The sequence below is a fragment of the Cryptotermes secundus genome, unplaced genomic scaffold, assembly GCF_002891405.2.
Source record: "Cryptotermes secundus unplaced genomic scaffold, Csec_1.0 scaffold358, whole genome shotgun sequence".
Taxonomy (NCBI): domain Eukaryota; kingdom Metazoa; phylum Arthropoda; class Insecta; order Blattodea; family Kalotermitidae; genus Cryptotermes; species Cryptotermes secundus.
The window spans coordinates 338364-354658 of NW_019721523.1; the positions used below are offsets into that span (position 1 = coordinate 338364).

The following is a 16295-nucleotide window of genomic DNA, read 5'->3' on the forward strand; positions in this document are numbered from 1 at the left end:
TTTCATGTCTTAGACCGCGCGGCCACTGCGATCGGCGTAGAGCCATTAGTAGCAAACTGATTAAACTGCTATCAGTTTTGCTACGCCAGAACCTCTTCTCAATTTGCGCGACAATTGTGATCTTGAAAATGGGCTCGTAAATCAAACATAATATTCGCATAATTAAAAAAAAATAGCAGAAGGATAAGGGAAATCCCGGCTCAGTACTCATTCGAACATTTTCTTCCTTCGCTGAGTTTTAATATAAACTGTGCTTACAGGATTTCTTTTAAGTGTTACTGACAATAGTAAAGACACTGGGAAGCTTATCTCGAACAATAAAATAATTTTGAATGGAAAGTTTTGCTACTAAGTTGAACGCTGCGTGAGGTTATGGTATTGGGGGGGGGGGGGGTTGCTGGGGAAGGGGCTCATCTGCTTCCGATGATCCTGAGGCGATGATCGTGCAGAAGCAAGAGGTGGAGATGCCTCCTCACTTATTGGCAGCTGTTTGGCTTTCAAGATATCCGAGGAAGAGGGATAAGTTTTGGGATGTTTACTGCTTTGCTTTCCTTTCCTTTTCAAAACGCATAATTCTGGAGGAAAGCTCGGCGTAAATTAAAGAAAACTGTGTCAATACAACAACAGCAAAATTAAAAAAAAAATGCGTAAATGAAATGCTTATAAATCTAGAAGGAGATGTAAACTGTATTGTTGGTCCTCAGTCTGTTCTTGTAATGGCAGTTACACTTACTACGTATACTGTATTCCATTTGACATCTATGAATACCGAGTCGATCACAGTGGCTACACGGTCTAAGGCATGAACTGTCTTCGCTCGCTGAAACGCTGGGATCGTGGGTTCGAATCCCACTCAAGACATGTGACTGTGTTGTCCTGTCTGCAAGTAGCGGCCTTGCTACAGGCTGATCCGTCATCCAAGGAGTCCTACCGACTGTGTATTGGAACAAGAATCTGCAAAGCGGCTAACATCCAACAAAGGGGTCTACAATTATATATCCTACTGACTTGCGAAAACTGAGCGTGGCAGAAATTATATTTTAAATAATTCATGAGAATTGGGCAGCATCCAGTAGATGTGGTCGCACCCCAAGTTAGAGAAACGGTTCCTTAAGGAAACGGGCATGTGAAACAGTGGTGTTACGCGGGATACAGTCTGGAAACCGCTGGGAGATTCGAGATCGGTAATCATACTTTACAGATTTCTACCTTGACGTCTTATGTATTATGTAACTTTATAAGAAGTCATTGCGACCACTGCTTTTGGAAAGAACTTGAAGGAAAGTAAGGTTTGATAGTGGCAGGACAGAATAAGATGTAGTGGAAGATTCAGAAAATAAAACGTAAATGAAGGGATGGGGCGGGGGGGGAGTAGAGATGGAGGGGGGAGTGTATGGGTTGCATACAAGAAGAGGGAGGGGGATTGAATTTAGCTTGGATGCGCAGTACAGCCGCAGGTCCCAGCTAATTACAGACACAGGTCGGGAAGGAGTTGTGCTATCTCTGATAAAGTTGGCTAAGGACTGGGAGGCGGGTGGGATATTCTCCCATTCCTACGGCTTAGTCTTTACGACGCTTTGGCCTACAGCAACTTTCCTCTTTCCCCCATTTCCTTTCCACTAAGTCTTCGCCGTCTCTCTTACTTCGTGTCTCCCCACTCCTGCTCGTGTGACGCGAAGGTTGCGCGTTAAGCTTAGGGTTCGTCAGTTAACCCGCTTCATCCCTCCCGCATTCACAATGGTACGCTTATTCGCACTCACATAAATTATGTCCTTTTTTAAATTGCACCACCAATCACTTGTACCTAATCTCCGTTTGCTTCATTTTATTATGTCGTTAGGTAGAATTCAGAGAAAGTTCTGCTGGATTTACCACCAACATTCCATTGCGGCATTAGATTACAAACCAGAGCTTAGCAACCTTTTTATTAATTAATATCGACGAAGCACAGTCCTTGTTTAGAACCTGATAGTCGCTCGCCTGGTCAATAAATTCCCACGTAATTTATAAAGATCGGAACCTTTCCGATCTTGTTCAAAAGCGTCAGATACCGGACTTTCTCCTAGTTAAATCTACACTACCTTCTTTTAATGTTGATTTCAATATTATCATTGGATCTAGATCTGAGTCTCCTAAGTTGTATCTCTACTTCCGGTATCCGACAGAAATGTTACTTGTATTTCACATCTCCCCAAGCGTAATACATGTTCCGGTTGAACTCAATCTTATTAATTTATTGATCGTAATTATATCTGTCGATCACGGTGGCCGCGCAGTCTAAGGTATGAAAGGTGTTCGCCCGCTCGAACTCTGGGATCATGGGTTCAAACCCCATTCAAGGTAACGAAGTCTGTTTGTGTTTATTTTGTATTTGTGTTAGGTAGCGCTTATACTCGGTCCAAGGGGTTCTACCGACTGTCTTTCAGAACAGCTGACATGGACACGGGGACTACTGGAGCAGGAAGCTCCCAGAAGACCAGGTAGACCGCCAGCAACAGTGATGACTTCTACCACAAAACTCATTCGAATCCAAAGCGACTTAAAAGACCACGTCAAAGGAGGGTGCAGTTTCCGAAATATACAAAAATGTACCCATATCAAAACAAAAGAAATACAACCTGGCGGAAAATAATCTCGATTATTTTAACTTCTCCTGAAATTTCGAAGAGCCTATCAAGCCAGTAATGTGTCACCTTTCCCCAGACACTCCAGTGGAAGGTATTTCCAACAGCCCTGATGGCATAGGCTGCGACAACAACAACGTGAGGCAAACAACGGTCACTCGAACAGCACCCAACGGACAAATCCACGTGGAACCTCTCCCTCAGTTTCTTGTTACCTTAACAAGAAACATAAAATCCCAAGAGATATTAAAACAGAATAGCCTTAACCATATTATAGTCAAGGTAGACTTCTCAATAACATACTGTATATGTGATACATACAGTTGACAAAAGACCAAGTATATTCATAAGAGACAAACCCATCCCCTCATCAGAGAGGATGTTACATAAGGACTATTACTACAAAGGTTCAGTTGCAAAAATATCTCTGGTCGTGAACCTCAAGGGGCTTGATGCCAAGGCGGAACTGATAGGCGGTAAACCGCCAGTCGTATAGCAATTCTGATTCGCTGACCCTGTTGAGAGTTGCAGTCGAGAATGTGAGGGTATTTGGAGCCATGAGTTAGATTCGAGACGGTTGCCAGCCTTTAACGACATGAGCGGAAGAGGGAATTGTTGGGATTCGTTACCAGACAAAAACTAGTGATGACGTCTAGTGTGTGTATTAGCGATAGCGCTATAATCCATTGAAATCACTAGTTGCAAGAGTTCTACAGATCCAATTACCAATCTAAACCTCGTGTCTAGTCACTAAACACTTGAGAATATTTATTTTCCCCGTTTGTGCTACATGCCATACCCATTTTATTCTCTTGATTTACTCACATTCACTCACTCACTCACTCACTCAGCCGAGCCTTCTTGAGAAGCCGCCAAGTATGCAGCTACTCAAGAACTTTCCACCATTTCATGGAACCCGAAGGTTCATTACCGTGTTCACAAGAGCCGTCCACTGGCCCCTATCCTGAGCCAGATCAATTCAATCCATACCATCCTACCCTATCTAAGATCCATTTTAATATTGTTCACCCACCTACACCTTGACCTTCCCAGCGGTCTCTTTCCTTCTAGCTTTCCCACCAATATCCTATATGCATTCCTCTTCTCCCTCATTCGTACTACATGCCTTGCGATTTACTTACACTATAATAAAATGTTAATATTTTATAAAACAAAAGAACATGAACCTAATTTTCCATTGATTGCAGGAAGCTGTGTTTTCAGTTTGGAGATGAGTACTTACCATTGAGGACGTGAACCGTGATGCTTTTGGATTGGGCGTTGGAAGGGTTGCACTGATAGCGACCCGAGTCAGAAGGTCGAGCTTTCTGGATGAGCAGGAAGCTTGTGGTTGTTTCCCCCTTCTCTGTGATGACACTGACGCCACCACGCGGCGAATCGTAACTGATTATCTGTAAACACACAGACATAATACTTACACATTAAGGTCACGTTCCACTGTCCGTACGTCACTAATTGTACGTCACTAACCTATCCATTGCTAACGTACGGGTAACATGGTCATCTTTCGGTTCTGAAACACGAGGGATGAAACATTAGCTCTAAAGGGTTGCGGTACAGGGCCGTACGTAATATAATCAGCACATGTATCTATGGCTCTGCAGTTCTTATGGACCTTGGGCAGTTTTTTCAGTTTCGTAATCCTATACACAGTCGGTAGGACTCCTTGGGCGGGGGATCAGCCCGTCGCAAGGCCGCTACCTACACACAGAATAACACAAACACAGACATCCATTATATTTCAGCATCCCGTGTTTCGGCCTCATTGGGCCATCATCAGGTGAATTCTATCCTCGAGTGAGACCACTGCACTGCATTTGTTTTCGTGCTTCTCTCGTGCACGTCATTATTTTACTTCATGCTAGTTGTTAAATTTAATTTTTATTCAGCTATTTTACGGCTGTTATCACTGTAATATACAACATGTGATAGAATGACTAGTGTACGCTTTTTGGCGATCTTGATATCATATACGATATGTGTACTTACGTTTGTCGTGTTTCCTTATGTCAGTGTTCCCATTGTGGCCTACCAGTATACTGAACGTAATGTCATTGCTCTTGTTTCTAACTTATTCTGTATGGTGTGTGTGGTGCCATCTATCGTAGAGTTTGTGTATCATTTGAAATATTGGGTTGTGTGTTTCTATATGTACGTCTTTCATATGTAGATTATTTTTCTATATTTTGTAGATGTGGTATCTTTCAAGTGTATACCTTTTCTACCAATTTTTACGACATCCATAGTATCCTCTATTTTGCCGTAAGAGTGTCCCGTATCTAATATATTGTTCGAATATCCTGATTTGCTGCAGTTACTCCTAATAGCCTTGTATCTCATCTTAAACCTCCTTCCAGTTTGGCCAACGTATTTCAATGAACAAACAAAGCACTTCATTTCGTATATGCCGCTATTGCCATCTTTCCCAATTTCGGTGTGTTGTGTTTTTCCACTGAATGTAAAAGTAGCCCATTTTCTTTTTTGTTGTTTTGGATTTTCCTTTGCATTTTGTTTATGTGGTATTGAATGTATGAGGGTTAGGTCTCCTCGGTCCTTGCACCGCGACTTACAGTGGTCTGAAATTAAATTTGTGTTGTGTCCATTTCTATAAGATGTTTTTTATTGTACTCCCTTCTGTTTGTTTTGATTCTCTAGTGACTGGGTATGTATGTAGTCGGTTGGGCAGATATCTTACACCAGATAGTTTTTGTTCGTATGGGTGACATGAGTTATTAGGTACTGTAACGTGTTTGGAGTAGGTACTTCCATGGTAGCACAATAACAGTGGGCCGTTACGTAGAGAATGCCGAAACAACGAAAGCGTTTCCCTGAAGACGAACAACAGAAGGTTCGCTGCGCAACAGCGGACTGTCGAAACAGCAGAAACGGAACCTTGAGAAATGGTGTCTGGTATCCGGTCCGCATAACGCCTATATAAGAGAGCTTGAAGCAGAGCTAGACAGACACTTACGAACGAGACAGTTGAGATCCAGCTACCGCCAAGGACAGTTCAGGTGTGGCAGCCGCGGTAGAAGTACTGAAGCAGAGACAGTAGCTGTAATACTGCAAGCGATAGTAATTGTATTCCTGACGTTAAACAAGCGTGGATGAATGAGTTCAATAAATAATCGTTGAATATAAGGCTACGTGAATTTATTTGTCGCGTGACATACCAAACACGTGACAACNGTTAAGCAAGTGTGGATGAATGAGTTCAATAAACAATCGTTGAATCTAAGGCTACATGAATTTATTTGTCGCGTGACATACCCAGCACGTGACAACTGGTGTCAGAAGTGGGATTGGATTTACACACGTGACAGGCAGGATACTNTACCGCCAAGGACAGTTCAGGTGTGGCAGCCGCGGTAGAAGTACTGAAGCAGAGACAGTAGCTGTAATACTGCAAGCGATAGTAATTGTATTCCTGACGTTAAACAAGCGTGGATGAATGAGTTCAATAAATAATCGTTGAATATAAGGCTACGTGAATTTATTTGTCGCGTGACATACCAAACACGTGACAACTAGTGTCAGAAGTGGGATTGGATTTACACACGTGACAGGCAGGATACTAACTTAAACTTACGAGCAGAACAAGCGTTACCTGAAAAAAAAATGGAGACACAGCAGATGATGAAATTCCTTCTGAAAGAACTGAGGGCCTGCCAAGAACAAATGATAGCCATGATGGACGCCAAGCAGACGAAGGCGGACGCCAGACACGAAGAAGCGAGAAGCAACCAGGCGAAGACGAAGGCCAGCCACGAAGAGTTACTGGCCAAATTTGGAAATATGACCGCCCACCGAGCCAAAAGACACGTAAAGGCAATGGCCTGCCAAGAGATGTACGCACGTCCAAAAGAGAAAAAGCCGACCTCATTGGACAGGAAACTTGAGGCGGCAGAACAACGAGAGGTCCCCGAGGAGAATGTCGAAATAAGACCGGTCGGAGAACCGAAGAAGAAAAGGCGTAAGGATCTAAAACTGGCCGCGGAGCGCCGCCGCCAGATAAATGAACGGACCCAGTGTCAGGATGGGTGCCGAAGAAAAGTACTGGCCGTTGCCGGAAGAGGGACGAGCCGCCGTGTGAAAGCGACACAGCAGACTAAGAAAAACGACAAGAAGATGTCCCGCCGTGCAACAGTGGCATGACTCGAAAGAGACATCCTCAGGGCGAACAAGACTCGGGAAAAGTGTCAACCGCGGAAGGAACTGGCCGCTGAGAGAATCAGGATGACCCGCCGCGCAGAAGTGGCACGGTGTAGAAGACACAGGGACAGGGACATTGCTGCAGCAAGATCCCAGAAAAGACAAGCGCTCAGGAAGCGACGTAGAAGGCACCCAGGAGACAACAGAAGAATAAGGAGCCGAAACTTCAAGGAACCCATTCCTAGCAGCATGAAGCCATTACACGAGGCCCTCGGACAAGCTCTCGAGTCGGAGGGCGCGAGGGGAACCATCTGGACTTCCAGTAGGTTAAGAGAGGTGACACACTGGACAATGTGGAGGGGTCGACCCACTCCGAAACAGAAAAAGAAAGGAAACAGCCCGTGTGGGAGGAACCGCTAACACAGAAGCACTAGCCTGCCCATCGAGAGTGAATGAGCGACGAATGTAAATATTACTTTCAATTGAAATTTGTAAATAATTGATAAATACTGATGTTCACTTACAATTGTTGGGCGAACAACGCAGATATTTTCGCTATAAATCCTTCAATTTTTTCACCTTTAAAAATTATAACACTCTTTTAGAATATGACTCAAATATCAGAGTCATGTCGGCTCGCAACAGAATAATTGTGACGCAAGCTGTAGTCGGCTGTAGCGTGAGACTGCTTTTACCGGTTCTCACGGTCTCTTTGCTTGCAGATTTCTTATATATTTTTCTTCTACCCTGAAGATGGAGGCCATACGTTCCTCCGAAACGTCGGTTAACACCACATATACACGGTGCCAAATCCCAGAAGACTGCTTTCTTCATAGTCACCGCCGTGAAAGCCTCAAATCTTACATGTAACTCACTCATAGTGTTATAGCACAGGGAAGTTGCTACCTTCTTGTGAACTGCCTATACTGATTCCCCCATGGATGGTTCTAGGCCAAAATCTTTGGTTCTGTTCCAGCATAAAGCGTATCCTAAAATGAGTTATGAAACCTACATATTTCAAGAATAAATTAATTAATAAATAATAAATAACAAACAGCAAGTTGAAACTCGTGAAGGAGGCATTCCGACTACAGGGAATGGCGACACTGCCTTATGCGAGCTCCAGGTCCCACTGGCCCGGTGGGTAGCACCTGGTAAAAACCCCTTCCCAAGGTTACTTAGTGGGCAGACAGGACTCGTTAGCCAGGGCAGGTAAATTATATAAGGGAAGGAAACCCTAAATACAAATCTACAGTCTTCCAAGAGAGACGGGTATTGCAACAGACTGATAATCTGCTCAAGCAAACAGAGCAACTCATTCTTAAAGATGCCTCATGTTTGAGGACGAATCGGGATAACTGAGTCGATTTAGCAACGGGGTTATGGGCTGGATGTTCCAGGTTCGTTTCCCGGCATAGTAAGATTTTCTCTTCTCCACACCGTCCAGACCGGCTCTGAGGCCCACCCAGCCCTCTGTCTAATGGGTAGCTGGTGATCTTTCCCCAGGGTCATAGCGGCCGGGGCGTGAAGCTGACCACTCACCTACATCTAGTACCGAGGTCAAGAATGATAGAGATATACCTTCACTCCCCAATATGTCTTTATGGCATAGTGATTAATTAATTAAGGACAAGGACCACCTTGCCTTTGATTCATGTTTGAGGACGGAACGGGCTAACAAGCTCAAACTTGTAGTTAATGATGATGATTTCATTTTATTCATCAGTAATCTGTCAGACGACAGGTCCACAGTCTCTTCCAAAAAAGTTCCTCCACTTGATGCGATCTCAACTTTCTCCTCTTCTGTCCCCAAGGTCATCCAGCATCTTCTTACGTCTTCTTCCTCGTTTTCTGGGCACTTCTATCCGCCCCTCCGCTTTGTTTTGTCTCCAGAGGAAATAGTTCGCATACNTCTGTTTTTGGAAAGAGACTATCCAGGAAAAGTGATAATGTGGTAGTTTTTCCATTTGCTTTCCACATCGCAGTACAACAGCCGTTCAAACCACTCTGGTCACGCCTGCTGCTATACGAACTTGAACCATCTCGAGCATCATTTGCTCTGTGCTTCAAGTCCCTGCTGATGACGCTGCTTCCGGTATCAGTTTTTGGTTTTTGGTGTCTCTCTTCGTCTGATGCCTACTCTTTGACTTGTAAATAATGAATACGCAAACATAGATTATCTGGATATATTTAGAGTGTGCTAGTTGTAAAAGTAAGTGCATAAACAGCACAAACGTACCGGGAAATGTGGGAGGCCCTTCGCAAAAAATGATGACAGACCTCCCCACCTCTGTGGATATCTGAGATTTGTGTCAGGTTGATTTCCTTCAGTTATCGATACATTAATAAAGACTGGCTCCCACTCACATACATGTACATACATAACGGATATATCAACAAGCGTTACGATATAAATAATCCTAGTAATAAATGTATTTATTGTTTAACCAGAGTCATTAGGAATAACTGAGTTCAGAATGTTATATAAGTATCCGTCTTTCTGTAAATCCGTCCACCATTCACCCATCCATCCATGTACCCATTTGTCCGTCCGCCCATCCATCCATCGCGCTCCATGAGTCCACCCTTTCATCCACCTAACCTGGCTGACCGAGGTTTCCGGTCGATTTTACAAGTATCTGTCAGTGAAGTCGGGAATAGGTCGCACCTGGCTCCGTATTTGTCCTCAGCTATACACAATTCAATATCACAGCATGAATCTTAATGTACGCAGTTCAAACTGCCTTCTTATGCAAAGTAAAGTAGACTATTCGACTCAGGAATATGTTGCCTGTGTAGTCCGAGGCACAGTGTTCTCCATTCCTACATTTCGCTCTGTGTGCGCCCGACTGAAACAATTTCTGCAGCCAGGAGCTTTTTGAAAGCCAAAATCAATAATTACAAGTGAGCTGCTCTATGTCTAATTGCAAATTAACTCATTTAATGCTGATTGTATTTGTACGAATGGCAGGTCGTTATAACAAAAACACGGAGAGGAAGTTTTATTCAAACAGAGATTGAACTTTGATACCTTATAATTGTACTTCAGGTTAGCATCAAACTTGGTATAGTTAGGAAAACACATATCAAGCACAGCTGACATAATCGACGGAAATACTATACAATGCTACTGTTTTAATATACAAATAAACCAATTACATTGGTTATACAATAAATTCGAAACGTGTAAACTACATTTCAAATGAGGTCATATGTTCTCGTATATTATAGTTGCATGTTCTGAAATTCGCGCATTACAAAGGACACAGCACACACATAACATCACAACGCATACAAGCCCACACACCACCAAGAATGATGACTCCAATCCATGGAAAGAATTGAGAACCAACAACGACTTACGATAATTTGAATTAAATTTTAAATAGTTTAATAGTGATTAATCCAAACATACGAAATCCATTGCGGGAAAAGTGATAATTCCTGTGCTGCGTATAGCCTACTGGCATACTCAATTATTTTGCGTGTTTATGTTTTTATACGAGTGCCGTCGTAACTAAAGCCTATGACAATAATACGAAACATACATCTGTGAATAACACAACTGAAAGTGAACATTAAACCAGCTTAATTAGCAGTGTCTCCTGTCGTATGAAAACTGCCTCTGATGATGGTTTTAATTAAACCGAAACATGTAAGGCAAGAATAATAAAAGTGATGTGACCTCTATTGCCGCACTGGACGGAAAATTCTATTAACTTTCTAAGTGAGTGATTTGTAAATCAGAAGCAAGTCAGTCACAGCAGAAGAAAGACTAAAAGAGACGACACTCGTAGTCCAATAAGGAATGAAGCGAGTCTTAGGCAATTATTGACAGTGAACTGTTATAATTGATTATAATTAAGAATGATCGTTAAAGAAGGTGCCAATAAATCCGATCCAGTGCCTGTTATTATTAGTCTAGGAACCCCGGAAAAATGCAAATATTGATTACGTTAAATATGTTCACGATGAGCCGGCATAGCGTGGTAGGTATAGCGACTGGTTACGGGCTGGAAGACCGAGAGGTCGGTGTTCAAGTCCTTTTTCCCCCCTTGCCACTACAGTCCCAGTGGGCCTAGGCCTACCTCCATGAATTTCTCCGTTCGTTTCGGTTTTTCTAGATCTTACACATTCGATAGGACTCCTTGGGCGGGTGATCAGCTCGTCGCAAGGCCTCTACCTGTACAGAAACACAGAAAAACGCACACAAACAAACTAAACATCCATGCCCTGAGTTGGATTCGAACCCACGATCCCGGTTTCCAAGCGATCGAAGAGAGTACATGCCGGGGCAACTTTACCTGTTTAAATAAGTTTATGATTATCCTGTACATATTCTGGCATTCATAAATTAATTCCTGTTCTAGCTTCGCAGAACTGCAGTACCCTCCCCACCCTCCTATCATTAGTAAGCTATTCAATTATACAACAGCAGTTCGTGTTCCAAATTCTCCATCTTGCTCCAGGCATTATTTTATCGAGACAGCCAAACACACTGCTTCCAGTCCATATTTATTGTATGCAATGTCCCATGCAAGCATTCAAGTCTAAGTATTTATTATCCGCAGGCAGGAGAGGCCCATTGTTTCACGCCAGATAACAGAGATTTTTGTTTCGTGCAGATACAAGATTTGGGTCCGACCAAGCCAGTAGAAGATCCTTCGAAGTAGTTCGCACTACCCGGTTACTCACAACACAATACTTCATTCAAATTTGTGGTGTAAAGTGACGCAAGATATGGTATATCCAGTTGTGAGGGTGTTAATTTTCTAATTTTAAGTCAGCGGAGTTTCAAATTGTTGGTATCAACCGGAACCTGGCTGTCCCCACAGATGCGCAATATTCTTAATGTAAAAAGGTAACGAAAGGTAAAGTTGTCCCTGTGCTTAACTAATTACGCACTGCGCCATGAAAGCGTATGGGGGAGTGGATGTATAGATCCGCATTTATTTTACCTCGGAACTAGTTGGAGGTGAATGGTCATCTTCACGCCCCGGCCACTTTACCCCCGGGTAAAGAGCCCCGGTATCCATTAGACAGAAGACTGGGTGGGCCCCAGCGTCGGTCTGGACGACGTGGAGAAAAGAAAATTCTTGACTCTAACAGGACTCAAACTCCGACCCCTTGGTTTTACAGCCCGTAGTCAGTCGTAATGCCGACTACGTTATCCCGGCTCAGTATTAACAATGTAATAACTCAAAATATATAAAGTACTGTTAAGTCAAAGAAAGCAGCATATCTTCATTTGATGTCTTGGTGAAATTAACTGTTCGGGATAGAACTTATATTTATTCATATCTAACAATTTTGCAATAAAATCAGGTGTACCACAAGGCAGTGTCTTAGGCCCACTACTTTATGTACTGTATACAGCAGACCTACCAGTCAATGCGAACACAACAATGGACACATTTACGGATGATACCGTGATCCTCTCGGCCAACACAAATCCAGCAATAGCTACCTTCACTTTGCAAAATCATCTAAATCAAATAGAAGAGTGGACAAACACATGGAAAATAAAAATCAACGAAACCAAGTCAGTGCAAGTAAACTTCAGTCTAAGAAGCTAACAATGTCCTGCAGTGTTCTTTAATAACATACAAATACCTGAATCACCCAGCATAAAATACTTAGGTATTCATCTAGACAACCACCTAACGTGGAACGAGGACATTAGTAAAAAACGCAAACAGATTGATTTAAAAATCGAGGATATGCATTGGTTAACTGGATGAAATTCCAAACTCTCATTAGACAACAAAATCTTATGTAAGATTTGAGGCTTTTAGGGCGGTGACTATGAAGAAAGCAGTCTTCTTGGATTTGGTACCGTGTATATGTGGTGTTAACCGACGTCTCGGAGGAACATATCGCCTCCATCTTCAGGGTAGAAGGAAAAATATAAGAAATCCGCAAGCGAAGAGACCGTGAGAACCGGTAAAAGCAGGCTGCAGACGGTCTCTTCGCTTGCGGATTTCTTATATTTTTCCTTCTACCCTGAAGATGGAGGCGATATGTTCCTCCGAGACGTCGGTTAACACCACATATACACGGTACCAAATCCAAGAAGACTGCTTTCTTCATAGTCACCGCCCTAAAAGCCTCAAATCTTACATAAGATTTTNTAATAGCACCAATTTGGGTATATGGAGTGGAACTATGGGGATGTGCTAGTAAAACCAATATTTCCATAATCCAAAGATGTCAGTCAAAGATACTACGTATGATTACTAACGCCCCATGATATGTTTCCAATATAACACTCCATGAAGACCTGAAAATGCCGCTAGTGAAGGAAGTCATAATAGGGAAAAGCACAAGATACCTCAACAAAACAGAAGGACATGAGAGCGTACTAATGCAACCGTTACTGGAACCCCACAATGGGCGAAGACTAAATGGGAACTGGCCAGCCGACCTGAGAGAGGGTTAACGAGAACTTATCTACAGCAAATTAGCTTACAGAATCAAACGTAATTCTGATTGATAATATTATGTAAATAAGAAAAAAATATTTATTCAGGCGAGCGAAATAAGCATGAATTCTGGGAATACTGGTTATTATTCAGTTGCGAATAACTTGTTCTTCCATCTCCATTCTAAAAACGAAAAAATATATATATATATATACATGCACATACATACAAGTACAATTTTACTGTAGTAGGCTTCATCGTGTGACGGTGAAGGAAAATTCGAAGCGCTGATTTAGGTTGCTATCCGAGAAGGGCTGAGGAAATTCATAATTTTCTGTCCAAGAACCGAACAAGGCCCTCTCACAAACGAAGCAGCTGTTCAGTCAAGACCCTCGATAGTGTTGTATCATTATAATCATTTATAGTTCTTGTTGTCTGGTTTAATGAGCATGTATTCTGAACCATTACGGAGGATATGTCAGAACCCAGTACTCATGATACCGATGTAGATTTGCGCATAAAATGTCCCCCTAACAGCACGCGATCTCATATTTCTAAAAAAAAAAAATTAAACTCCCTGGTCTTAGTCCACAAGGGAACTATACCGACCGAGCGACCGCCGTTTGTCGGCGAAGTTAGTGCAAAACTTTGAGGTTAAAATGTGTCGCGTGGTCAGCGCAACGGATCCCCACGGCCGTTAACTCGGTTTCCTAAACCGGAGCTACTACTTTTCCATTCAAGTAGCTCCTCGGTTATGCTCACGAAGTTGAGCGGACTCCGTTCCAGACCCACTACTTCTCATAAAATCTGGTAGCGCCGGGAATCGAACTCGGGACCTTTGGGTCTGTAGCCAGGAACTCTGACCACTAGACCACATGCACGGTCTTCTCATATTTATAATTTTACTTAAATAATTTTAAGACATAATGACCTCTTTGTAATGTATCACTCTCTGAAAACGACAAAAAGTAGTAAATAAATTGCAATACCAGAGATTAAGGTCTTCTTGGATCTGACGCCATACAGTTTGGTAGATATGTTCCAGAGTTTTCGACGAAGATACTACCGCTATCTACCCTCAATACAGAGGGCAGCAGATTTCTCCAAAACGTTCGAATATATCCATAAAATTGTGTGTCGTTTCGTTCTATTAGACCATAGTACTGTTATCTCCTGCGTCATTAGAAACTCTTATCTGTCAATACTGTGGCGTTGTTTACACTTTATCCTCATTCGAATGCAGTTCAATTTGCAGTTGACTTAAAAATATTTTTTGTAAATTTTTCCGTTGTACAGTAACGAAGTATTGTTTGACCGATATACAAGCGATGGTACTCCCTGGGTCTCTTCTTCAGTCGTTTTGTTTGGTTATCGTCACTGCCTATTTCGCAATATTCATAATTTTCATACAGCTGTAATAATTCTCATACAGTTTCCTTTCAAAAAATTCATCAATGCGTTTTTATAAAAGTAAGTCCCCGAAAACAAAAGGCAAAACTAAGAACCCACCTACCCAACGAACATACCACTGGAATTTAATCTCGTTATATATGTTCATTTCGCTGGCATAATAATATTATTTTAGCTAAGAACAGAATATTATTTAAATAAAATATTTGTAGCCTGCCACATTTTTGGACTTGTGCGTTCTCTTCATATATTCAACATTGCAAAGTAAACAGCAAAAGTAATTAAAGCAGCGTAATTTCTTGATTAACATTTTGATCAAAGTAAGCGGAAGAAGATAAATATACAAAACTCCATTTATGTTATCAAATTTACACACATCCATCCTCCTTTTACATATCCCACAATAAAACGGTTCCGAGACAAGTTATAGCTCATGTTCATCTGAATCTTCGTCAAAACATCACGGAAATTATGGATAGCATATCCTTAGATCCTGTCCGGAATCGCGAATCGGCCATCTTGATTGACGATTTTGAAATTTTGAATCACTCCAGACAATTGCAGACAGAAATGGCGGGACTTGAAGTAGGAAATGTGCATGATTCATAAGTCTGCATTCTCTTTTACTTTAATATTCTTCATAGCTTCAATTAAGAGAACGCGCAGTTGAAAGATTAATTAAACTCACTAATTAGTTAACTTGCCGGTCACGGTAGCCAGCGGTCTAAGGCGTGCACTGTCTTCGCTCTCTCGGAAGCCGGGATCGTGGGTTCGAATCCAACTCAGGGCATGGATGTTTGTGTGCATTTTTCTGTGTTTGTGTACAGGTAGAGGCCTTCCGACGAGCTGATCACCCGTCCAAGGAGTCCTACCGAATGTGTTAGATCTAGAAAAACCGAAGTGAAAGGAGAAGTTCATGGAGGTAGGCCTAGGCCCACTGGGGCTGTAGTGCCAAGGAAAGAAAAATATTTAACTTTGATTCATTAATTAAATATTTCATCAATTACCTAACTTACTGATCAATTAATTTACTGTAATGACTTTACCTATTAATTAACCAATTTTAACTTGATATATAACTAACCATAAAAATAATAGAATCTTAATTACTTTTAATTAATAAATAAATAAATAAAGTAATTTTAATCAAATAGTTAATCAACAATGACTATGTCACAAATTAAGTGATATTAACTCATTATTTAAATAGATATAACCAACAAACTTACCTCCTTAATAAGTAAATTACGTAACTTTAACCAACAGTAAACAATTTGTAATTAAGATAATTAAATTAGAAAACAAATCTAACTAAATTTAACTCACCAGTTAACATATTATCTTTAACTCATTAGTTATTTAACACTCATTGGCTCATCTAATTCGGTAACTGAATACATGTTGTTAGCTAAGAATCACCATAAGCAATTATATAATTTCGGTTTCGGCCTCTTTCCAAAACGTTTCCCACAAAAGTTCTTTTTTTTTTTCCTTGACACTACAGCCCCAGTGGGCCTAGGCCTACCTCCATGAACTTCTCCGTTCACTTCGGTTTTTCTAGATCTTACAGATTCGGTAGGACTCCTTAGGCGGATGATCAGCTCGTCGCAAGGCCTCTACCTGTACACAAACACAGAAAAACGCACACACACAAACTAAACATCCA

General features: G+C 41.8%; 1 protein-coding gene across 1 annotated transcript in view; it reads right to left on the minus strand.

The window, feature by feature from the left end:
* LOC111875500 overlaps window positions 1-16295 on the minus strand; it is a 512348-nt gene that overhangs the window by 166743 nt on the left and 329310 nt on the right. The window contains exon 4 of the mRNA XM_033755834.1: window positions 3868-4036. Coding sequence (XP_033611725.1) covers window positions 3868-4036 — 169 coding nt within the window. The remainder of the gene's footprint in view (window positions 1-3867; window positions 4037-16295) is intronic.